Source organism: Dermacentor andersoni, chromosome 3, assembly GCF_023375885.2.
Source record: "Dermacentor andersoni chromosome 3, qqDerAnde1_hic_scaffold, whole genome shotgun sequence".
In the NCBI taxonomy this organism is placed as follows: domain Eukaryota; kingdom Metazoa; phylum Arthropoda; class Arachnida; order Ixodida; family Ixodidae; genus Dermacentor; species Dermacentor andersoni.
The window spans coordinates 11,622,986-11,649,772 of record NC_092816.1 but is presented as its reverse complement, the minus strand read 5'-3'; the positions used below and the strand labels follow the sequence as shown (position 1 = coordinate 11,649,772).

Genomic DNA, 26,787 nt, shown 5'->3' with positions numbered 1-26,787 from the left:
AGCAAGTTTCTTTCATTCCCTATATAAAAAAAGGAACGCTGCGGAGTATTTCTGCGTCATTGCTGACCCTGCGTATTTTCTTCTAGTTGCGCCATCGTCTGTTTTTAGAGGGCAGCTCTTGGTGCCCGCTCCTGGCATAAGCGACGGCGACGGCGTAACCGCGCGAGCGCGCTCGTCGTCTTCCACAGCTGACCACAATGCTGCTCATCGTGCCAGCGTTCCCATCGTGCCCCTCTCTCTGCGAATGCGCTAACGGCACTGATCCAAGGCCAGTTGGTGCGGTGATTTGAGCCTAAAATGTTTTGCCTCAATATATCGCGAAACGAAAACACATATAAAGCTGCGCTCAAATTTCGCATTAGCAAATATCGTAATCGTCACACATATCTTGGCGCGCATTATGTGCATTCCTCGCGCCTTGCACTCGATGTATCTGTTTGTTCATGACCCGGGATGGGGGGTCGCCTGCGCGTCCCCTTAAATACGGCACGACATTTAGCTATGGGACGCTCTTGTGCCTGTCATTTTCTTCCCCTTTTCGTTGGCGCTCTACGTCACTAAAAGACCTCGCTCCGGTGCACATAAAGGCTGCTGGCGGCGGCGGCCGCAACGAGAGGGGGCCGAGCTCACGTTGGCCAGCCGGGTCTCCAGTGCGAGCACCCGCTCCATCTGTAGGTGCGCGTCCCTCGCCTCGGCTCCCAGCAGCTGCGCCACCTCGACCATGAGGCGGTGGTAGGCGCGCCGGTCCTTCTCGCTGCTCTCCTTCAGGTAGTACTCGCGGCTCGGGAGGCCGAACGCCAGCTGCTGGTCGATCTGCGCATGCGCCGTTCGCGACCCGTGTACGGCACCAGCCTGTGTAGGCTCGATTGAAACCGCGAGAAGTGCGGGTGGGATTTTATCGTAATACACACAATACAGTCGAACACCTCTACAATAAAGACAACTAGAACAAATTCGGCTGTACAACGACCAGTCAAGCTGCCGTTATGCAGATTTTATCCTGTCATCCCCACCGCTTATGTACATCAGCGTGCTTATGTTGTAAATAAACTTCAATTCAATTCATTTCAAAAGATTCAGGTAAAACGACGAAATTCAGGCGCTCCCGACGGCTGATTTGTTTTACAATGAAGACTCGTAGGAACAGGCGCCACCATTGCACTCGTCCTTGCAGAAGAAAAAAAAGGGAAGCCCACCTGACAGATCTGTCGAAAGTTTTGACGAATTGGCTACGGGTGCGTGTGCACCGGCGAAGTCTGCGAACAATAAGCGCAAGCACATCGACGGAACTTGCTGCAGCAGAGGCGCGTCTCGACACATACGAATCGGCCGGCTGCAGTCACACACACACACACACACACACGCGCACGCACACACGCACGCACGCACACGCACGCACACGCACGCACGCACACACACACACACACACACACGCACGCACGCACAAACACACAAACACACGCGCACGCACGCACGCATCTGTAGGCCAAAGTGTGGCAAATATCAAGCGACTCCTTTCGTGGTAAATAAGGAATTTCTTTTGCTCAACGTGTTTCGCCGGCGCTCTTGCGAGCGGTACAGAGTTCGATTTTTACAACGAAGTGACCTGTAAAACAAAGGCTTTCGGAGGTCAGAAATGCTTCGTTATAAGGTCGTTCGACTGCATACGTAAGTACATGCTGACTGCAGAAGCACCTTGTAGGCAACCATTCATCTGAGCAACAAAATAAAGAGATAGCAGAATAGAAGACAAACTACCCGATAGAGACAGCACACAGTCTCACGATAATTCAGAGATGTTAGCCTGCCTCATCGCCGGGCAGGTGCTGGGTGATAATTATGGTATACACAGTAATCGCCATAAGCACACGAACACCGCACACACAATAGAGCTGTTTACAAAGCTTTGTTGACGCTTGCGGACCTCGTGAGCAGTGCTTTCGCGTATACTTGTGCAGGTGCTTTATCCACGTGGACGAGATCTGCTCCAAAATGGAGTAGAGGCGGACGGCCGGTGAAGGCCACAGCGTGTTTACCTGCTGCAGAATTAAATCGGAGCAGAACGCCCAGTGTGGAACGGCTCGGAAAGCAGTGCCAAAATGCACAGGGACAAAGACACATAGTACAGACGACAGGCGAAGACACTCGGTGTCTTTGTCCCTGTGTTCTTTAGCGCTGCTTTCCCAACCGTTCGATCACGAACCAACTCGTCCAAATCAAAGTTCTGCCTGGTGCAGGCCGCAAGAACTAAACATACATCACTTAAACATTCGGAGGAAACGATTCAGGAAGCAGTCAAGCGCGTGCACATTGAGTGCGATGGAAAGCAGGAGAGAAGGAGCCGAGAAACACGTAAGGGGGCGCATCAACTGCAGACCCTCACGATGGACGCGCATTCGCTTTCAAAAACAGAAGCAGAGCCTGTGACGTCGTGTCGGTGCGAGAAAAAAGGAAAATTGTTCGGTCGCGCGCGTGCATATCGCGCGTCTACAGGTGGATATCGCGGCAGCACTAAAGTAAGGCTGGGCCCAGGGAACGTGGGTGCGGCAATCGGGCGAAAAGGGTGATTTCGAAGAGGCTGAGAAATGGGGGAGCTCACACTGAAACGCGTCTCCCGAGTCGGGAGGCGATGTACGGAAAAAAAGGGAGCCTCGAACGGAGAACGCGCCATTGAGGCGGAAGTAAATGGCCCCGACGTTCTCCCTTCTTCACCTGCGATGGCGGCGCGAACGGCAGGCGAAGCGCGTAAATTCGCTCCGCGTTGACAGGTATACCGCGCGATAAGCTCGCCGAGAGTGCTTGGCGAGGGCGTTGCAAAAAATGGAGGCCCACCGGTTTGAGGGACTGAGCGAGGGGCGAGCTGGTAGTTTATACTGTAAGGGGGAAAGCGAGAGTCCTGGAAGATGAATACGATCTCTCTTTTATTTAGCCTTTCATTATATGTGCGGATTTTTGGCGCGGTGAAGACGCGTGCATCGGCTGCTCGACGAGCTCCTTCTGCCTGCGGCGCCGAGATTACGCGAGCAGCCTCGAGTGCGTCGCCACTCGATTCCGAAATGGTGCCCGAATGACTTCGCGACCTAGCGCGCCAAAGGAGGCGATAGTGTTTGCTTCACGTCAGCTGCTGGAGCGACGCTGTCATGACTTGTGTAGCTGTTGGGAGGTGCAACACGCGCGCATGGGTTCACGTGTCAGCATCTCAACGAAGAATGCGATGCTAGGATCCTATCGTAAATCTGCCTTTTCTGCCCGCTTGTCAACTTGCTGGCGAAATCCGCTTCAGAGAAAAGCGCGCGCTCTCTCTCTCTCTCTCGCCCGTTTCCATGGTGATGGGACTTTTCACTGCCGACAGAAAGGCGCCCAGTCAGTTCGCGCCTGCCATGGCGTAGTGCCGACCACTGTGTGGAGTTCGTGCGACATGGCGCTGGTGCTTCGCATCCAGCGTCATGATTTATATAGGGACTCTCCTGTCACGACGCTTACCTGTTCAACGATTCCCCGCGTCAGTGCCTTCCCGAGGTACGTATGATCCGATGTCGTGTTAGCAGGTGTGAAGGTGCGCAGTGCTGCACCAAAAACACTTCAGATTTGTGCACCTACGACGAACCTTTCCCTCTATACCCGTTTTTGTATTCTCTATCAAGCGCACGCTGTGCTCTCGACCGCTTTCCACACACACACACACACAAACACGCACACACACACACACGCACACACACACACAGACACACACACACGCACGCACGCACACATACACACACACACACACACACGCACACGCACGCACACGCACGCACACACACACACACACGCACGCGCACGCACGCACGCACGCACGCACACACGCACGCACACACACACACACACACGCGCAGGCACGCACACACGCACGCACGCACACGCACGCACGCACGCACGCACGCACGCACGCACACACGTTGTTTTCTTGCCTAACTTCGAATATGGCGTCTGCTGTCGCTTGGTTAAAAGCCGGTCACCTTCATACTCGTTTTAGGCGCTGCCTTGCACGTAGCCTAGGAGCAGTGTCCACGACGACATACACAGTACTAACATCTCCTAGATGAGGCGACCACAGCTGAAGCCAGAACCAAACGTTGACCACTCCGAAGCTTCCACCAATGTAACGACTTTGGGGTCTTCGATCCCACCGCTGCCGCTAACATTACGACGCTAGAGTCTTGAATTCCGTCCGACGTGAAGGCGCGGTAGGTGGCCAAGGGAGACTCTGGCCATAGGCGTCTTGAGTCGAGAGGCCAGACAGTGACGAGGACGCATCTATGCTAAACTTAATTTATTATAATCGTAAAAGTAAGAAATCAGAGTGTCTAAGAAATGGTGGGGCCGTTTATCATACAGGGCGATTATTTTTTTGTTTTATTGAATTTTTATAAATCTCCTGTGGCAGCTGGATAGCATAATTTTTGTCCTTGAGTGGTATTATTCGAAGAGGCGGACATTACTGGCACGAGAAATCGAAACACATGTTCAACTATTAAAAAAAATAACTAATTAACGTTTTAATTAATTACTTTACGGCACTTATTGCAATTTAAGAATTGTAGCCGGTGAGCTTGCAAGACGTATCCACTTGAAATAAATTGCAGGATGCCACCAGTTTCGAGATATTAATTCCCAAAGTGTGTAACGAAATACATGGTCGTTCCAGTTACTTTCGTGCTTCAATGCATAAAAGCACGTTTTGGTAAAAAAGTAAGTGACACAACAATGCATTTTTTCGGCAAGTTTGATGGCGCATATCTCCAGACTGGAGTTAATCTGTAAATTCATTTCAAGTGGACACACCTTGCAAACTCACCGGCTACAACTAGTAAATTGCAATATGTGCCGTGAAGTAAGTAATTCTAAGGATAATTAGTGGATTTTTGTTAATTAGCCCAATATGTGTTTCGATTTCTCGTGTAAGTAATGTGCGCCTCTCTGAATATATAATACAGCTCAAGGACTTGAATTATGTTTTCTGCACCGGCCAATTTTCGAATATCCCATAAAACTTAAAAATGATCTCCCCTGTATATCCTACCATGCCTCCAAAATGTCCCTGGTTCCCTAGACAGGGAACTCACAACATTACCGGGAGGCTTGTTCTTTCGGCTGCGCGCTCGACGGTGCGAGCCAGTGCCGCCGGCGCAGACTCGAAGCCGCCAACGTTCTCGAAGTGCCGGGGCTGCGCACAACTGGCTGCTGCAGGCGTTACCTACTTCTTAAGCAATTAACAGAGTTCACCATAAATGTCGAGGCGGCGACAGCACTTCGCATTGCTGATGTCGTCAACGAACACCTGCAGCGAGGGACGCACTCCACACGAGTCCCCACAAACGTGCATCACGCGCCACAGACGTTGTCATTGGGTCGAGTCGCAGCAACAGCCTCGCAGTGCGGAGCTCATATTCGTGCGGTGCTGTTATCAGTCCCGCGCTCAGGGCTGAGCCTCACCTGTATGATGTTGACGGAGGAGTTCTTGTCGTCGGGTCCGACCCACTGCTCGACGACGACCCCTTGGTCGAAGCGCCCGCGCAGGTCTCCCAGTAGCCGTTCGACGCCCCACGGAGGCGCCGTCCAGTTGGGCTCGGTCACGGGCCACCCGCCCAGGCTACGGAGTACCACGCGCAGGGGCTGGTCGCCAATCTCCTCGATCACGTCTGCGACACAGCACGGAGCACACACCACCCGCTTCACTTCACGCAGATAAATAAGACTAACCGGAAGCCGTGTAATCTCACTGCTGCCTATCGTCGTCATCGCTCCTCATACCCATCGTTTTCTCCTCTTTCCTGTGAGAAGACTAGCAGGCTAGTGAACTACTCAGGCCGACCTGTCTGCGTTTCCTCTAATAAATTATCTTGTCACTTCCTCTTTGATGATCCCTTATTTGTGGCTTCTTGTTTTGCTTCCGATCCAACGCAAATGTGACGGTAGCTGAACTGTCGTCGTCGCATCCTGTCCACTCTCTAAAAGCTCCGCCGTCACTCAGCCTGTCTGACATAACTACGCGAACAATGCAATGTACGTACTGAATTTCTCGCGTGCTGCATTGAATGAAGGATCTCAAACTGTAACGTGATAAAGGGTCTACTAGCTATCTAACACATGAATCCTGTGTGACCTTTTCTATATGTATATCTATCTGCGTGATCTATGTACACATGTATGCATTTCATACTTCTTATCTGATGTATTAGAAGTCACTTTCTTTCCTTCATCGGCTGTACATTGAGTGCAACTGTAATTTTAATATAATGTGCACCCTACTGTATATGTTACTGTACGCGTAAATGCTGTATGAACTGAACGGGGGCAGGGGCCCAGTCAGGGTATTTCAGCCTTTAGTCTCTGTCTCCGCAGGAAATACCCTGAAATAAAGTGATTTTGATTTGATTTGATTTGATTTGATTTGATTTGATTTGAAACTGGCACTTAGCATGGCAAATCAATACAGTAGCTATCATTAGATAAACCGTGCAGGATATGCTCGGAATAATTTTCAATATCAAGGAGCACCGCTTCTCCACAACCACTCCGGCGAGCACGTCGGCTCTTCAGTGTAACAGCTAGAGATTATTTATTTGAGAAAAGGTGGAGAAATAGGCTTCAGGCAGAACTCGTCTAGCCTGTGGCTCGCCAGTCAATCCACCACGGAGTACCAAAAATTATTCGATGACGACGAGAAACCCTGCTCTTCGCGTCCTTTGAGTTTTACTTTATTGTCTTTGAATCGGTTGACAAAAACATTACACAAGAAAATGTGCCACAGTCACATGTGCACACTTCCGCTACTCAGGCCTGTATATAACAGCTTGTAAGGATGGCTTCTGCCAAATGCTTGCTGTCATGAAAAAAAAGAGAAAGAACCCTCTTTACAAAGCGTGTAACGAAAAGAGTTTAGGCTCCGAGGTTATGCGATTGCTGCCATCAACTAGCGCCTGCAAGCAACACATGTCAGTTTTGTTAATAGAGAGCTTTAGCCTAGGGGACGCAAGCGGCTTGCGCCCGCAAGAACTAGGGGCGACGGTACAGCACGTGCGCAGACGCAGAGGTAGGGGCCTGCGCATGCGCAGTACCGTCGCCCCTAGTTCTTGCGTACGCAAGCCGCTTGCGTCCCCTAAACTAAAGCTCTCTAATATATACACAATGTTTATTCAGCGGGAAAGACGCGTTTCAGAAGCTCCAATGGCACAAGCGCTTATGTTCGCACATGGGCATGAGTTGCTACGAATGATATAACTTTGCACGTAAAGATTGTCGTGAGATACAACCACCGGACTTCGGCGCTACGCCCGAAGTCTGGTGGTTGTACCTTACGACAATCTTTACGTGCAAAACATGCGAATTCATAATTTTTTGAACTGTTTCTTTTTTTACCTGTCTCTCTTTGCACGATGAATATATTTGCATGTTATTTGAGGAGTAAGAGAGAGAGAGAGAAACAACTTTATTTAGTCGCCTGCAGACGGACACCATGGCTGAATGGCGCCGCGACGCGGGCCCTGACGTCATCTCAGCGGGTGCTCTCTGCTCAACTGCAGCGCGTGTTACTCCCGCGGTCGGTCGCCCTGAGGGGCAACGTTCCGTCGGTTTCGCTCGGCCTTTGTCTGTCAAGAGCCGCCGAGACCTGCTGGACGGCCCAGGTTTGGCTTTCGTAATACTAGCATTCCGCCGCGAGTCGCGGCGGAATCGTCGTACTTGTCGAAGCTTCGTCGGGGAACTTGGTGCAGTCCCATAGGATGTGCGTCAGGGTGGCCCTCTCCCGCTGGCACACGCGGCACACATCACTCGCATATACTTTCGGGTACAGATGATTCATTAACACTGGGGTGGGTGAGCAACCAGTTTGCAATTGTCTGAACAGCACCGCCTCCGCTCGGCTCAGCCCCCGGTGCGGGGGTGGTAAAGTCCTTCGAGCCAGGCGGTTAAACTGTGTAAGTTTGTTGAACGTCGTCATGCGGTCCTTGGCACTACACCACGTTGGACGGCCGGTTGCAGCGGCGCGGCTGGTTAGCGCTCGCGCCACTGCGTGTGCCGTCTCGTTGTGGTTATCGTGCTTCTCCGACGCGTCGTTGACCGCGTGCGCCGGGAACCACTTGATTCTAACGTACCTATTCTCTCGTTGCAGGTCAGCCGAGCGCAGAACGCGCACCGCCTCACCTCACACTTTGCCCATGGCATAATTCCGCACTGCACTTCACGAATCACACAACACCGTCTGGCACCTCCACTGCCAATCTTTTTTTTAACAGGTAAAGAGGCACCGATGGTCAACGCTGTATAATTCGTCATTAGCTACCATGATGTCCGCACCAACATAAATGCATGGCGGCAACAGAGATTATTATGTATAAATACGAAAAATACATTTATTTATTTATTTATTTATTTATTTATTTATTTATTTATTTATTTATTTATTTATTTATTTATTTATTCTACATACTCTCAAGGCCTAGTAGGCACAACAGAAAGCAGTGGTGAAAATATACAGTATTTGCAGTACCGGATAACAATAGAAAATCAAACGCACTTTGAACGACGATCTTGAAGTTAGTGGTGTCACGAATTGAGACAGTGGAGGCGGGGAGGCGCTTCCATTCATTGGAAGATGGTTATTCACTGGTTATACACTGGTTAAACATAGAGAGTTGGCTGGCCAGCATCTCGCGCGTATATTCGGCCGAATAGTTCCACTTATTGCGTTGATGTGTCTAAATAATCCGTCACATTGTTTGTAATCTGCAAGACACTTCTTACACAAGCTTTGGTCTGAGCACCTCCCTCCCTCTCTCGTTTCATTTCCGTAACAACTTTAGCAACAACAACAACGACACAACACTCCTGCTTTGTGTCCTAGTTGTGTTCCACAAAGCCCACGTCGCCATTTTCAACACAAGTTCCTGAAAAAGTGGCTTAATTTCAGCGTCCCAGTGCATTTCGGTTAGCGTGCAAAATGAATTCACCCTAGCGTGGAAGCTTAGGCTTGTTGTTGATTCATTGGGAAAAGGATACAGCGCAGAAAAGACAGGAACAAGAGAGAGCGACAAGCACACAGCGCAGACTTACAACAGTTTAATCGCGATGCCATGAAGGAATAAATATATAGGGTGCTACTATGCGCAATATGCGAATGATCGGCAAAAAACGTGCAGCATCATTTGCAATGCTGCTAATGATAGCCACGTGCCTACAGAGCAAATGGAATCCTTGCCATTCAAACACTGTCAACATACGCCACTTCCCGAGATGAAAGGGCAATCGAAGGAGAACTGACGCACGAGCGATCAAACTTCCTAATGAAATCTGCCACAATGATTTCACGTGTCAGCTGTGAACTATGCTTAGCCAGCACTTTGCTTTTTTCCAAGTAGGGCTTACACCCGTGGCCGCGGCAATGAGATGGCCCTGTACCGTGTTGTACACGTTGTTATGGTGCCCCCTGAGACTGAAGAGGTGTTACGGTGTTTTTTTTTTCTAGCCCCGGAAAAACTAGGAAAGCTTTGCAAGATTGCTTCACAAGCCAGGCGTGGCCGTTGTACTGTGAAACACAGGAAGGGTTTTGTGCCGTGGCATCACTGGCGTGGTGTATGTTATTCCTCTATCTTGTGGAAGAAAGTGCATGGGGAAAAACAGGAAGGCGCTGTGTGCGTCCCTGTCCTTTTTGAGGCTGTGTCCTTTTTCCAATGAATTCACCGGAAATTTTCACTTCCCCATAAAAATAAAAATGAAGTTGCGATGTGATGTTACAGAGAGGAAAAAGAAAAGAAAACCACATGAGGACAATAGTCGTTTCATGCCTTACTCAGTTTCATGCATGAGTTGTAAAGTGTCTTTGCCTTGATGGTGGCACTGTTGTCATACGGGTTCGGCGGCTCCTCGAGCAAATCTGCAGAAACAACGGGAAGCATTCTCTGTCAGCTGAAGACCGACGCGTTCCTGTTGAGGAAATCGCCAGTCTGAGATGTTTTAGTGGTCTGACGGCTTACTGAGTTACAATTGAAGGACAGCGTGGTGGTCAGCTTTGCGTAAGAAATGTTAGGCTAATTAATGAACAACAGAAAAAAAAGAAAAACACCCTGGAACCAAAACTAACCACGACACAGATTGTAAAACTTGTTGTCTTTTCTTATCAAACAGTTTGAATGAACATGCTTTATAATAGATAGAAACAACACCGGTTTGAACATTAGTTTAAGGCGGTGTCGTTATTGGAGGTCATGAAGTCTGAAGGGATTATCTATCGCATTTGCACTGAACTCTCAAGCGCAAAGGGACTAATAGGAGCTAGTCTTCAGTACACAGTTCATGAAAATGAAGCGAAACGAGTTCTTGGCGGCGGAAGAAACTTTGAACAACTTAATGGCGTCCCGAGTGCTTGCGTGAATGGCGCGAGGGATCTTTTTTCTGATGAGCCAGCTTCCAGTTTTCAGTGTCGTCTTTGTTTTTGCTCGGTTATCCGATCCTTTTATTGCGATATCAATAATATCGACAGTCGAGGCGCGCTCGAGCCTTGTCGGCGCCGTCGGCGCCGATGCCACTGTTGTCGTGCCGTCCAGATATTGATGGCTCATGCACGGCCCATTAAAGGTTAAAGGGAGAGTCGCGTAGTGGTTTTGGTACCGGCTTGTGCACGTTTCAGAAAAAAAAAAAAGTAACCGATTGCAATTACAATTAGTTCATTCACAAGCGCGATAGATTACCGTGACCAATTACTGCCCCGCGAGGGCAGTTAAACTACGACCTGAAAGTAATATATTACATTCGCGTTACTTTACTACCAATATTTATTAATATTGCGCAAGTACAGTGCGACGAACTGGCCTGGCTCTTTCAGTGAGTCATCTGCAGCACTTGACACGTTATCTTCGCGAACAATTGGTTTTTCAAAGTATTTGGCGATCCCCTCATTTTCTCGTGAAAGCATCAGCATCCCCACTGAAAACTGGCTCCATAAGCATGCTGGAGGCAAAGGCGGTCCTGTAACGTACGAACACATTGCGCATAAGGTTATGGTTACTCACTCAACTTGGGCCAGTAGTCGAAAACAGAACTCGCGCTGCCTTTACGTGCGTCCGAAGGTACACGCAACGTGTAATGCCGGGAAGCATCTGGCGACAACAGAACAGACAGAGCTCGCTAAACGTGAGATGTGGTGGCACCCGTTGCCGCCCACCGCGAGGCTGCACAGCGACGCGGCGCAAGCGCTGCCTGCACCGCGGGGGCCTCCGGTCTGCGCACACGCGAGGCTGCTGCGTTGCACTGGCGTTCTGCGGTAAGTTGCCGAGCGCTCGAAATTGCGTCTCTTGTTGCAGCTATTGGTTAAAGCAATAGATTACTTTAAAAAATGACAGTGGCTTAGCTCAGCTATGCCAGGATATACGTAGCGAAAGCTAAGGCATAGCATGGTTAGCCTTGGTTAACCTTGATTGCAAGTCCAGGTTAGTCTGGTTGTCTAGCTATGTTGTGGCGTTTAGCCAGTCGTTCGGCGCGCTGTTCGTCTGTTTCCTGGGCGATTAGTTTTCTCTACATCTCGTTCCGATGTCAATTCCAGGTCCCCTCCTGCTTATCAGAATTGTCGCCGTCCATACTGCCGCCTCAACTGTGTTTGCGGCGCACGCGAGCTCTCCTTTTCAATCCTCCGACATGTTATCAGGCATGCGACGCAGCTGGCGAAGCGAGCGGACGCAAGCGCAACGACGAGGAACGCGTGTGACGTCATACCAAACGGCGGAAGCGGAAAGGCGCGGCGCTGCGCAGCGGCGGAACACCTGTAGCTCGGTGCTACTATAGTGGTGCATGCGCAGTAGTGACTAGGGAGCGAGAGAGACATAGAGTTTCTCACTACATTACCTAGAGGGAAATCTGGCGCTGCTGCGCTGTGGTATGCATGGGAATGCCGGTATATTGTGGATTTGGATTGGCATCGTTCTCGTAGAGACAGGACACCTTGAAGACGCGCTTGGCAAGTACCGTTCCGTCTGTCACAATGATTCATTTTCTACTAGAACAGCACGTGAAAAGCTGTTTTAGCTTTATTATTACGCGAAAACATGTTTTGTTTAACTATGAGAACTTGTTATTGTGTGTGAGACTACATGTTACGTAAAAAGTATCAGCGGGCCGCTAAAGTTGGAGGACAGACGACAAGGTTCGCGCTCGCTTTGAAACAGTTGGTCATCTGTTCTTGCTTTTCTTCACTTGGTCATGCATTGTGGGTGAGTAAAGATGTAATATGCGTGAATGGAAACATTTTATGAAGATTTTACTTTGAGAACGCGTGATTTGCGTAGCCATAGCCACCACGTTTTAGACGAAGCCTCTTACAACATCAGCCAACACGAGCCTCGCAGACACATATACCGTCATTCCCATGACGGCACGGTGCCCCTTTAAGAAACTCCCATAGACGGTGGCGCCAGATTACCCTCTAGGTGTTATAGTGAGAAACTCTATGTAGAGAGAGAAATATCCGCGGCGAGGCACACATTGTGACGTCATGTGCCTCCTCGGAGCACCGCCACGGCGAAATCGAAAGTTCGCGGCCAGTAAAGCTTTCGCTTTGAAATAAAGAAATGATGGAGTTACACTGAGCGTTACCCAGCGAAAAAAGTAATCGACCAACTATAAAACTGCCAAAACATCTAATTGAATACAAGTAATTCATTACATTTGTTACGTACGAGCTTAGCTTGGTTGCGTACACGGCGAAGCCCAGTGGATGCACCGTGACGCTCTGTCGGCCAGCGTTCTTGTTTCTGTTGCTGGCATGAGCAGCTGTGCGCACGGCACATACACAGTGGTGAGCACAAGCCAGTTTAATCCTTTCACTGGGCGCCGACAAACGCCCATGATTTTCCACCGGCGTCCCTGCACTATCGAGGTACGACGCCTGTGACTTCACTGCCGGCGTTTGCGGCATCTGCCAGAGGGCGCTGTTTCTGGTGCGCAGCTGCACTTGGCTCGCGTGCTGCGTCGCCACCGCCGCCAGCACGTCGCCTCCTCCACGCATTGTGAGAACACCGTGCGAGAAGTTCAAGCGCAACGCTAAACCTCGCCAACGCTTTCGACTCTTCGACGCCTTCGGGTGAATACAGCATTTCGCTTCGACGTCGTAACGACACTGCGTCGAGTGCACAGAAAGGCGTCTTCGCTATTTTTGGGCCCCCGTACCATTAAAATAAAAGCGACCTTAATCTCGCACTGATGGCGCTTTTTCGTGCAACGGGGACTAAATGTTCCCGTTTGTGTTTTTATGAAATCAAGAGAAAAAGAAAAGAGCAGAGCAGGTGCAACAATAATCACAGTTTTTGCCCTTGCACTATTTGTCAGGACGAGTACAAGCTTCAGGTATAGATTTTACTAACATGCCAACAGTTAACAATGAATTAGCTATCTCATATTTTCGTCAAATTAGTACTATGTATGCTTGCAGTACAGAATTGAAGGCGATCATCGTAAAGGCAATGTTTTTCCGCTAAATTATTGAGGCTACTTTTTTTTTACTGAATTACTAAATTACTAAAAACTAAATTTTTCTGAGGCACTCTGAAGAATCTGTGCTTCGTTACGTTCTTCAAGAAAGTTCGCACTTCAGACGCTTTATAGCGCCCACGGACGCGTAGTGCAATCTTCGGCAGCTACGGTCACGTCCGTGGTGCCGTGCCTATTTCTTACGGATACTGAATTTGGCCACGTCTCGAAGAGCAAGAAGCGATGGAATGCAAGACACGCCGGACGGGAGAGAGATAGTGAGAGACCTTTGAGTATGATCTGCAGCTCGTCGGAGAGCACCTCGAAGGTGGAGATGCTGGGCCGGTCCTCTGGAATCTGGTGCCGCTTGTTCCACGAGCCGCACGCGTACTGGAAGAAGTCTGAGCACGGGTCCGCGCTCTGATCCATGCCGTTCAGCAGGGACGACGCTGCGATGGAAAGGGCAACCGAGTGAGAGAGAGGAAGACAACACGGAGGAAGCTTTGTACTAGGGTAGAGGCTTGGCCGAGTTGGGCGTGGTTGATAACGGCGGTTTCTGCGCACGAAATTAGCTAAAGAAGTACAGAGCGGAGTAAAGAGCGCTAACTTCCTACTGCTGATCTTTATTTGCGGACGAGCATAATATATATGCGCGGCAAACGGAAAAACACACAGAAAAGGGGGGATACGCAGAGCATCGTTGATGAGTCGGATCACTTCATGTGCCCGCGACTGTCCTGCGCTCGGCCAAGTAATCTCGTTCAGGTCGTGACAGATCAATGGAAGGGGTGCTTACGCTGCGGTCACCTAGATCGTGAACGTACTCCGCTTGTATTATTCCTCGGGTTAGCTGCGACCTATGCCATGCCAATACCACGCACTGATGAAGGAGTAGCGGGGAGGGGGAAGTGCATTTGCAATCCCAGCAGTGAATGCCGAGATGCCCTCACTCGTCTCTGTCCTTTCTTTTCCTACTTTCGTACACTACGCAAACACCACCGTTATGAAACTTTGTACCTCGGGGGCCAGCTCCGACGCCGCCTATATTAAAGTAAACGTAAAAACGCTCAGTCCCCAGCAGCTGCGAAGCAACTGACCACGGCGGCGGTCAGACCTGCGACGCAGCAGAGGGTGCTAAGAATCCCTGGTTCCGGACACGCCGCCATGGGAATCTGAACCTGGCAACGTTTAACGCTAGAACGTTATCTAGTGAGGCAAATCTAGCAGTGCTATTGGAGGAACTAGAGGGCAGTAAATGGGATATAATAGGGCTTAGTGAAGTTAGCAGGACGAAAGAAGCATATACAGTGCTGAAAAGCGTGGGCAGATTGTTTTAGAAAAACTGGCCACCCTGTATACGCAATGCCTGATGACTTCTACGTACCGGAATCTTGGAAGAACGCTAACATAATCCTAATTCATAAGAAAGGGGACACCAAAGACTTGAAATATTATGGACCGATCAGCTTACTGCCCGTTGCCTACAAAGTATTTACTAAGGTAATTGCACATAGCATCAGGAACACCTTAGACTTCCGTCAACCAAAGGACCAGGCAGCATTCCGTAAAGGCTACTCAACAATAGACCATATTCACACTATCAATCAGGTGATGGAAAAATGTGCGGAATATAACCGACCTTTATATATAGCTTTCATTGATTACGAGAAAGCGTTTGATTCAGTCGAAACCTCAGCAGTAATGGAGGCATTACGAAATCAGGGTGCAGACGAGCCGTATGTAAAAATGCTGAAAGATATTCATAGCGGCTCCACAGCCACCGTAGTCCTCCATAAAGGAAACAACAAAATCCCAATAAAGAAAGGCGTCAGGCAGGGAGATACGATCTCTCCAATGCTATTCACAGCGTGTTTACACGAGGTATTCAGAGACCTGGAATGGGAAGAATTGGGGATAAGAGTTAATGGAGAATACCTTAGTAACTTGCGATTCGCTGATGATATTGCCGTGCTTTGTAACTCAGGGGACCAACTGTAATGCATGCTCACTGACCTGGAGAGGCAATGCAGAACGGTGGGTCTAAAATTAATCTGCAGAAAACTAAAGTAATGTTTAACACTCTCGGAAGAGAACAGCAATTTGCAATAGGTAGCGAGGCACTGGAAGTGGTAAGGGAATACAGCTACTTAGGACAGGCAGTGACGTAGATCCGGATCATGAAACGGAAATAATCAGAAGAATAAGAATGGGCTGGGGTGCCTTTGGCAGGCATTCTCAGATCATGAACAGCAGGTTGCCATTATCCTTCAAGAGAAAAGTGTATAACAGCTGTGTCTTACCAGTACTCACGTACGGGGCAGAAACCTGGAGGCTTACGAAAAGGGTTCTACTTAAATGTAGGACGACGCAACGAGCTATGGAAAGAAGAATGATAGGTGTACGTTAGCGGATGAGAAAAGGGCAGATTGGATGAGGGAACAAACGCGAGTTAATGACATCTTATTTGAAATCAACAAAAAGAAATGGGCATGGGCAGGACATGTAATGTGGAGGGAAGATAACCGATGGCCATTAAGGGTTACGGACTGGATTCCAAGGGAAGGGAAGCGTAGCAGGGGGCGGCAGAAAGTTACGTGGGCGGATGAGATTAAAAAGTTTGCAGAGACAACATGGCCACAATTAGTACATGACAGGGGTAGTTGGAGAAGTATGGGAGAGGCATTTGCCCTGCAGTGGGCGTAACCAGGCTGATGATGATGATGATGATGACGATGATGAAAAACGCAGGACATGTCTCGTAAGACACCCACTGGACCGATTTGAATAAAATTATCTGCACTTGAGAAATAAAGTTAGGAAAAGAGAATTTATATTTAGGACCTCGTACTCTTTACCAGCATTGCCGAAAATCGATGTTTAAAAAATTCGAAGTGCGAAGTTTACAGATCCGTAACTCTGCGCAAAGAAAATATATCGAAGTTCTCGAAACTGCATCTGTTAGAACACTTAAATCGGACAAATTTGGTAGACTAGTTTACGTGAAATTGTTGAGATGCTTACGAGCGTTCTTCAGAAGCCCTACTCGCAATAAGTTGATGGTATATTCCATGTCTTAATAGGTGCAACTTACAAAATTTCGATGTCGCTATTTGTTACTCGAGTCGGGCACAGTGGATGCCGAGTAAAACGATTTTACCATTCCAATTCAGTTAGAAATCTGGAGTCATCGCTTGCTCTTAACTGAGAAAGCTTTAGGTTGGCTACCGCATACACAGACGAAAGGGGAGGAGGCAGCAGAAAGAAGAGAGAAAAGGTTCCTTGAACACGTGCGCACAAAAGGAAATTGTCATGTGGCTCAACGCGAACGTGCAGAGGAACTGAATGGTACTTGGTGCCAATATGTTTGGTAAACAATAGACCAGCCGATCAGTATGGCCAACCGACAGACAGTCTAAATTCGTCGCATGCTTTATTGTGCAACGAGAACTCCTTGTGCAAGTACGAGGTTCGGTTGGTAAACAGGGAGCGTGGAGGAGCTGCCATGTACTACACTCTGAGTGTACGCCACTCGCACATATAATGCATGTTATAATACACGGTACGCGGGAGTGGAAGCATAAACATATGAAGACAGTGCGCCGTGCGGTGGCGAAGAGGACCATCATCATCATCGACACCAATTTGGGAGCGTCGGCAGTGGCGCCTCAAAAAGCGTGGCGCGAGAGTGTAGCCCGTGCCCCGCGGCGTGAGCAGTGCGCGAGGTTCGGCGTTGGACGAAAAAGAGCTTCCTCGCTGGGCGTCTGGCCCATAGGAGCTATCGCCGCCCGCGCCACTACGCCATACCAGAGTCAACGCTGTCGCCCGCTGAGAGGTTACCGCGCCCCGCTCTTCCGCTGGGCAACTGGCCCTGGAGGGCTGGCGGTCCTGAACCGGGGCGATCGAGCGTTCGGGTGAGCGGCCACAGGGCTACGCCGCCAGCTGTGGACGCGACCCGGTGACTGCGGCCGGCCACCTGAGCCCCGCGAGGCGGTCCGACCCGGCCGTCCGACCCGGCCGTCCGACCCGGCCGTCCGACGCGGCTGTCCAACCCGGCCGTCCGACACTGCTGTCCAACCCCGCTGGCCGACATCGGTTCCACGAGGTCTTGGACACGGCGACACGCGCTTCCGCCTGAACTGTAGGCCGATTATACGATACGTATATATAGCTGCATGTCGTCTGAGGTATTTTGGGGAACTGTCGCGTGTGTGGGCCGTTTATATATGTTGTGTGCGTCAATACAAGTCTGATGTGTGTTTGTGCTTCTGCGCGCTGCGTCTGCCTCTTTCTGGAGTGATCCTGCACCCAATAACATCACAATGCATATGGCAGTAGAGGAATACAGAGTTCTCATTGGACTGCATTTTTCACATCTTTGTGCGAAAGGTACAGCTTGTGTCATGCCAGGGAGCTTCGAGGGGGCGAATTTATCAAGGGCCCATCACCGAGTCACTTCAGATGAACGTGTATTAGTGCTTAGTCTCTTGGCACGAATGCGACAATGGTCTCAATACAGCTTGAAACACAGTCAAGCCTGGTACCGCTCGCGGGTCGCGGTGTGCAGCCATAATATGCTGGCCGTGTCGAAAATGGGTGTCGGTTCAGCTCTCACCGGTGGCAAGTTGTTTTTCAACGATACTCTAATAGTTTTAGAATAGGGGCCCCAGAAGTTTGGGGCCCCAAAGAACTTTCCGGGTGTTAGCGTTGGGGCATGCAGGAGTGAAGAGATTTAGAACAGGGCTTTGCGTTTGCGGACAGCTGGATGGATGGATGGATGTTATGAGCGTCCCCTTTGGAACGGGGCGGTGGGTTGCGCCACCAAGCTCTTGCTACTGTGCTACCTAATATCCTACCTAGGTTAACCAATGAAAAAAGAAAAAAAAACCACTATGAACTACCGCGTCCAAACTTTCTGATCCCCTATTGCGAATTGTGCTTTTGTACGTCTCCGTCTTTTGTCGTTTCCCTACTTTTCTTCCACCAATCCTCCAATCGCCTCTTACTAATGTCTATTGCGGACCTGTTTGCTTTACCACTGCTCCCGCTGAACCCAAGGGCTTCAAGGAGGCCAGTGGTGCCTAAATCGACCGCTGGGTAGACGTCTTCACATTCTAATAAAATATGCTCCGTCGTTTCCCTAGCTTTACCGCAGCAAGCACATGCTTCTTCTTCCTTCTTATATCTCGCTTTATAGGTGCGTGTTCTAAGGCATCCCGATCTCGCTTCGAAAAGTAATGAGCTTCCCTTTGAGTTATCATAAATGGTTTCTTTCCTGATTTCGTTTTTTCCTCTTAAGTAGTTACTCATGGCAGGTTTCTTTTCCATTGCTGCCACCCATGAGATTAATTCAGCCTCTCTGACTTTCCGCTTGACCTTCCTTGTTGCTGGGTTGCCCACCCCATAGGCCGCATACTTGCTGGTAAGCTTCCTAGTTCTTTTCCTCCACTGTGAATCAATGTTTTGCCTGTACAGATACCTGAACACTCTCCCAGCCCATTTACTTTCTTCCATATTCCTCAGCCGTTCTTCATACTCAATTTTACTGCGAGCTTCCCTCACTTCAAAACTAGTCCAGCCCATATCCCCCTGCACAGCTTCATTTGTAGTCTTCCCGTGAGCGCCCAATGCGAGGCGACCCACTGACCTTTGGTTCCCGTCGAGTCCTGATTGTACCCCTGATTTAAAGCAAACAACCGCATTTCCAAAAGTAAGTCCTGGAACCATTACCCCTTTCCACATACCTCGGAGGACCTCGTACCTATTGTATCCCCATAGCGCTCTGTGCTTCATTATGGCGGCATTTCTCTTCCCCTTGACTGTTATGGTTTTTTCCTGTGTTTCCATATATCCATTGCCTTCGTTTATCCATATACCAGCGTCTTGCGCTGACAGCGCCACTACGGCGTCAAAGAAAAGCTACTAGAAATAATTAAATAATATATACCATTTTATGATAAGAATAGTAATTCCAACTTTCGTGTATTTGCGTTTAATTACAATTTAGAGGTTGTTCTATTAGCAGCAAACAATTAGTTGCGCTTAATTTTGAGTAACCAACTTTACGTGCCTTCACGAGCCAAGCTTAGCCGTGTTAGGCCTACGAGCCATAAAATGCGCAATCAAATTCGGAATCAGCTGCGCCTAATGAATCAATCTTCATAACACACGCTAGTTGAGAGAAAGCGATAACCGCAGTCACTTCTCCCAGCTTGCGAAATTCACGCGTTTTCACGAATCGAAACCACTTTGGTGCTAGGTTAGAGGCGTGGCTTCGATGGGTGCCGCCATGTGTGATTACGCAAATCTTTTGGGGCAACTTTTGGGGCTCCCGCTAAATCAGTGAAATAGCGTGCCTGACAGAAAACCCAAACGCAGTTTGCGTCTCGCGCATGCGCAGTGGCCTCGACGCTATTTCTCTGGGGCCCCAAAACGTTTGGGGCTCCTATTCTAAAACTTTCTAATGTTTTCTCGTGTGCGAAGTGCAAGAGAAACTAACCTTTATTTATTCCACGTTTGTGATGCCTAAGTTAAGCTTAACCGCGGTTTTTCAAAGTAATATAATGAAGGCTACACATTGTTCGGTTTTTTACTTTGTATAAAACTGTGTTGTGTATGTGACGGTAGTGTATTATGTTCTTTGTTTCCACAGGCTCTGAGTGTGTGTATTCGGGTGCTTGGGTCAGGCAGAACACATCTGCCTTTTGCCCTTGTATCCGAGACCTTGTTGTCTGAAATAAAGATTATTATTATTATTATTATTATTATTATTATTATTATTATTGTTATTATTATCTACAGCTGCTGTTGCAGTATTCTCGAATATATTGACACGTGTACTTATCTTTATCGGGCAACCACGTTTCGCCGCTTAACAACTGTAATCGCACAGCGAGGGACGCGCCTGCATATATCCGACGTTTCTGGAATGTTATCGACGCTTCTATCCGCGTGTCTGTTGTCGCCGAACCTTGTGTTATCAGATTTCATCGCGTGACACGAATGGTGTAGAACTTTGTGGAAGACACGCGGGTCCCATCAGTTAATCTGGAACATTCGACGACTGATCTATAAAAGCCGACGCGCTTGACCCGCTAATCAGTTTTTCCGACGATCGCCGACCGTGTTCGCCGCTATCGTTGTGCTATAAGTGTAGCCTGTTTTTGTGGGCACAGGTTCGCCCAATAAAAGCTAGTTTTGTATTCCACCGTATTGCTTCTTTCTTCACCGTCACTACCACGTGACATCTGGTGGAGGTGCTTTTCGTCCATGTACAGGACGCCCCCGACAAGCCGTGATCCCAGCCCAGACCACAAACAGAACACCAACGTAGTCCCGGACCACCGAGCAAGCCGCCGTCTTCAACAGCTGCCCCCGGAGCACGGACTTCTACCTGAGAAGACCAAGAAGATTGTGGCCAAGGCAACCGCAATGGCAGCCCCAGCGTCCCCCATCGTGCTGCAGCAGCCCAGGGAACCACCAACGTTCCGCGGTTCCACATTTGAGGACCCGGAAACCTGGCTGGAAACGTATGAGAGGGTCGCTACGTTTAACAACTGGGCAAGCGACGACAAGCTACGACATGTCTATTTCGCATTGGAGGACGCCGCCAAGACGTGGTTCGAGAATCGAGAAGCCACCTTGACGACGTGGGACCTCTTCCGAAGCGGCTTCCTGCAAACATTTCAAAGCGTCGTGCGAAAAGAGCGAGCCCAAGCTCTACTGGAGACAAGAGCGCAGCTGCCGAATGAGACGATCGCGATTTTCACTGAGGAAATGAGCCGTCTGTTCCGCCACGCCGACCCAGAAATGTCCGAGGAGAAGAAAGTACGTCTACTGATGCGTGGTGTAAAGGAGGAACTTTTCGCCGGTATGGTAAGAAGCCCACCGAAGACCGTCGACGAGTTTCTTCGTGAGGCGACGAGCATCGAGAAGACTCTGGAATTGCGGAACCGGCAATTTGACCGACGCACCAAGCCAACAAGCTACTCCGGAATTCAATCACTGGCCACGGACGATTTATGCGAGACCATCAGGGCCATCGTACGCGAAGAACTGCGCAAGGTCTTGCCATCGTCGCAGCCTCAAGTGGCCTCGATCGCCGACATCGTGAAAGAAGAGGTGCACCGATCGCTAGGAGTTCCTGAGGTGCAACCACAATTACCGCAGCCCCAGCCAGAAGCGATGACTTACGCCGCCGTCGCACGCCGTCAAGCTCCCCCTCCGCGACAACGCCAGGGCCCTGTAACGCCACAATTCTGTCGTCCACCGCCGCCGCCGCCAGCACGCCCACCCGTCGCCCAGCGCACCTACGCGAGGAAGACGGACATTTGGCGCGCCCCCGACCACCGCCCGCTCTGCTACCACTGCGGCGAAGCCGGCCACGTGTACCGCCGATGCCCATACCGCGACCTGGGATTGCGAGGCTTCGCCGTGAACGCACAGCGCCCGAGGGAAGGTGAACGCCCTCGTGACATCGCCGACTACCTCGCCGCTACTCAGTGGAGCCCTCGACGACCGTCCCGTTCGCCGTCACCAGGCCGCTACCTGTCGCCGCAGCACCGACAATACACCGGCCCAGCCCGGGGCCGCTCTGCGAGCTCATATCCGGAAAACTAAAAGCAGCAACCGATGGAGGTGCGGTTGCTGTTCGTCGAACTGACGAAGATCCTCCGCCGCCGACGAAGACGACGAAGAAACCATCTCGACGACCTAATGACGACACGCCGCCGTCCCGACGAAGTCAGGAAGCCAAGACTACACCGACGAAAGACGACTTGACGAAGCGACGTTCCAGCTTCAGTTCAACACGACGCAGCCGTGATCCGACGCCACGACCTAACTGCAACGCCAGACAAAGAACCACCGACCTTGACGTGCTTCTCGACGGCCACGCAGTCACTGCCTTAGTCGACACAGGGGCCGATTACTCCGTAATGAGTGGACACATTGCCGCCCAGTTGAAGAAGGTTAAGACTGTATGGGAGGGCCCCCAAATTCGGACCGCTGGAGGACACCTCATTACGCCGACTGGAGTCTGCACGGCAAGAATTACCATTCATGACCGGACTTACCCTGCCACCTTCGTTATCCTGCAACAGTGTTCACGAGACGTCATTCTCGGCATGGACTTCCTGAACCAACACGGCGCAATCATCGACCTGAAGTCGCAGTCAATAACGCTGTCGGAAGATCAAGCGATACCATTGGAGAGCCCTTGTAGACACCACGCCTTGAGTGTGCTCGAAGATCAAGTGAGCATCCCGCCTCGCTCCAGCATCGTTATTTCGGTCGGCACCGAAGCACCCGCTGACGTAGAAGGCGTCATCGAAGGCGACCAACGTCTACTACTCGACCGTGAAATTTGCGTCGCAAGAGGGATCTCTCGACTGCATGGAGGAAACACGAGAGTGTTGCTGACAAACTTCAGCCAGGAGTTCAAGCACATCAACAAGGGCACGACGATCGCATTCATCGAGGAAATACAGGAAACCAGCGATGCCTTTGTCCTCTCGGATTCTGTTGCATCTACCCCGACGACCGCAGTTCCCGAGCCAGACTTCAACATAAATCCAAGTCTCCCCGTGATTAAGCAGCAACAGCTCAGAAGTCTGCTTCGACGATACAAAGACTGCTTTTCGACGTCATCAAGGATTCGACAAACACCAGTCGCAAAGCATCGCATAATCACCGAAGAGAGCGCTCGACCACTACGCCAGAGCCCTTACCGAGTTTCGACGCGAGAACGCGAAGCTATAAGACAACAAGTCGACGAAATGCTGCGCGACGACATCATCCAGCCGTCGAAAAGCCCGTGGGCGTCTCCAGTTGTTTTAGTGAAGAAAAAGGACGGAACCCTACGTTTCTGCGTCGATTATCGTCGACTGAACAAAATCACGAAGAAAGACGTATACCCCCTCCCACGGATAGACGACGCATTAGATCGGCTCTGCAATGCTAAATACTTCTCATCGATGGACCTCAAGTCTGGCTACTGGCAAATAGAAGTCGACGAAAGGGATCGCGAAAAGACCGCCTTCATCACGCCAGACGGCCTCTATGAATTCAAGGTTATGCCATTTGGACTGTGCTCGGCGCCTGCAACGTTCCAGCGCGTGATGGACACGGTTTTAGCAGGATTGAAGTGGCAGACCTGTCTTGTTTACTTGGATGACGTCGTCGTCTTCGCCGGAAATTTCGACGATCACCTTAAGCGGCTTGCGACAGTATTAGAGGCCATCAAGTCATCAGGGCTCACCCTGAAGCCGGAAAAGTGTCGCTTCGCTTACGATGAGCTTCTATTCCTAGGCCATGTCATCAGCAAATCTGGAGTGCGCCCCGACCCGCAGAAGACAGCTGCCATCGCAAAGTTCCCGCAGCCAATCGACAAGAAGGCAGTGCGCAGATTCCTTGGCATGTGTGCCTACTATAGGCGCTTTGTCAAGGACTTTTCGCGCATCGCGGAGCCGCTAACACATCTAACGAAATCTGATGTCGAGTTCAATTGGGAAACGCCGCAGGCCGACGCATTTCAAGAACTCAAACGACGCATGCAGTCGCCGCCGGTACTTGCACACTTCGACGAGGACGCCGATACTGAAATCCACACTGACGCCAGTAGCCTAGGCCTCGGTGCCGTCCTAGTCCAGAGGAAAGAAGGACTTGAACGGGTGATATCGTATGCTAGCCGGTCGCTGTCAAAAGCGGAAAGCAATTATTCTACGACTGAAAAGGAATGCCTCGCCATCATTTGGGCTACAGCTAAATTCCGCCCTTACCTCTATGGCAGGCCATTCAAAGTCGTCAGCGACCACCACGCGTTGTGTTGGCTAGCTAACTTAAAGGACCCTTCAGGACGGCTGGCGCGGTGGAGCCTCAGACTACAAGAATATGACGTAACGGTAATATACAAGTCCGGAAGAAAACACTCCGACGCCGACTGCTTATCACGCGCCCCAATCGATCCCCCGCCGCAAGACGACGTGGACGACGACGCCTTCCTTGGGATAATAAGCGCGGAAGACTTCACTAAACAGCAACGAGCAGACCCGGAGCTAAAAGGCCTCGTCGAGTATTTGAAAGGGAACACCGACGTTGTCCCTAGGGCATTTAAGCGCGTGTTGTCTTCGTTCACGCTACGAAACAACCTGCTCGTGAAGAAGAACTTCTCACCAGTCCACGCCAGCTACCTTCTTGTGGTGCCGTCAGCGCTCCGTCCAGAAATACTGCACGCCCTACACGACGATCCAACCGCTGGGCACCTCGGATTCTCCCGGACGCTGTCGAGGATACAGGAAAAGTATTACTGGCCGCGTCTGACCGCCGACGTCGCCCGTTACGTCAAGACATGCAGAGACTGTCAACGACGCAAGACACCACCGACAAGGCCAGCAGGATTACTACAGCCGATCGAACCTCCTCGTCGACCATTCCAGCAGATTGGGATGGATTTGTTGGGGCCGTTTCCGATGTCAACATCCAGGAATAAGTGGATCATCGTGGCGACGGACTATCTCACCCGCTTTGCTGAAACCAAAGCTCTACCAAAAGGCAGCGCAGCCGAAGTGGCGAAATTTTACGTCGAGAACATCCTGCTGCGACATGGTGCCCCAGAAGTCCTCATCACCGACAGAGGAACGGCTTTTACAGCAGAGCTCACCGAAGCCATTCTGCAGTACAGCCAGACGAGCCACAGGAGGACAACTGCCTACCATCCGCAGACGAATGGTCTCACGGAGCGCCTGAACAAGACCCTCGCCGACATGCTAGCAATGTACGTCGACGTCGAGCACAAGACGTGGGACGCGGTCCTGCCGTATGTCACCTTCGCCTACAACACGGCGGTGCAAGAAACAACACAGATCACGCCATTCAAGTTGGTTTACGGCAGGAACCCGACGACGACGCTCGACGCCATGCTGCCGCACGTCACTGACGAGGAGAATCTTGACGTCGCTACCTATCTCCAGCGCGCCGAAGAAGCCCGACAGCTCGCCCGCCTACGGTTCAAGACCCAGCAGCGTACCGACAGCCGACACTACAACCTCCGACGACGCTTCGTCGAGTACCAGCCCGGCGACCGTGTTTGGGTATGGACCCCGATACGCCGGCGAGGACTCAGTGAGAAGCTGCTGCGACGCTATTTCGGACCCTACAAGGTCATCCGACGTATTGGCGCACTAGACTATGAGGTCGTGCCAGACGGCATTTCGCACTCACAGCGGCGCCGCGCACGATCTGAAGTGGTCCACGTGGTGCGCCTTAAACCATTTTACGGACGCTGATGAACTTCCTTAGTTTGTTGTTTTCTTTGCTACGAGTGCTTTTCTTTGTTACTTTCGTTTGTTAGCAGCATCGGGTCGATGCTTTTTAAGAGGGGGTAATGACACGTGTACTTATCTTTATCGGGCAACCACGTTTCGCCGCTTAACAACTGTAATCGCACAGCGAGGGACGCGCCTGCATATATCCGACGTTTCTGGAATGTTATCGACGCTTCTATCCGCGTGTCTGTTGTCGCCGAACCTTGTGTTATCAGATTTCATCGCGTGACACGAATGGTGTAGAACTTTGTGGAAGACACGCGGGTCCCATCAGTTAATCTGGAACATTCGACGACTGATCTATAAAAGCCGACGCGCTTGACCCGCTAATCAGTTTTTCCGACGATCGCCGACCGTGTTCGCCGCTATCGTTGTGCTATAAGTGTAGCCTGTTTTTGTGGGCACAGGTTCGCCCAATAAAAGCTAGTTTTGTATTCCGCCGTATTGCTTCTTTCTTCACCGTCACTACCACGTGACAATATTACGCAAAAAGTACGAGTTGCATAACAAATCGCTGCAGCCCATAGCCATCGGGATGGCGGTCTCCGTTTTCGTAGGGCGTCATGGGCGCCTGTACGTGCAAGCTTGTTATGGGGCAGCATCCGAGCGTTTTCGCGGAAGAACGTTGAACGCGGAATGCAAACGTTCCGCGCACGAGAATCCTCTTTACGCTCCAAGTGATTTCAATAGTCTGCCCGACTGGCTCCGAGAAAGGTGGCGGCCGACGCCGCGCGCATTCAACTCGCCCCGAGCTGGCGCCAGTGAGGTGTGATGCTGGACACGCCGCGGAATTTCGCAAGTCGGCTGGTATTCTTCCTGCAACGCTTACTTGTTTGGTTGGGGCAATACGTAGGGGCAGGAATGTGCGAGGAAAGGGGCGTCCAGCCGGGGCGAGCGAGAAAGGAAGCCTTGAAAAGAGAGCTTCCAATTGAATTAGCGAGAAGAGCGAGATGAGGTGGCCGATGAGTGT

At 50.6% G+C, this 26,787-nt stretch overlaps 1 protein-coding gene across 2 annotated transcripts in view; it reads right to left on the bottom strand.

Moving 5' to 3' along the window:
• Window positions 1-26,787, bottom strand: part of LOC126520922 (neprilysin-1-like) — a 253,446-nt gene that overhangs the window by 41,728 nt on the left and 184,931 nt on the right. For both annotated transcript variants that reach the window (XM_050169752.3, XM_055065633.2), the window contains exons 5-8: window positions 13,785-13,946; window positions 9,830-9,913; window positions 5,476-5,681; window positions 631-813 (exon numbers count right to left, since the gene is read on the bottom strand). In XM_050169752.3, the coding sequence (XP_050025709.2) occupies window positions 631-813; window positions 5,476-5,681; window positions 9,830-9,913; window positions 13,785-13,946 (635 nt within the window). The remainder of the gene's footprint in view (window positions 1-630; window positions 814-5,475; window positions 5,682-9,829; window positions 9,914-13,784; window positions 13,947-26,787) is intronic.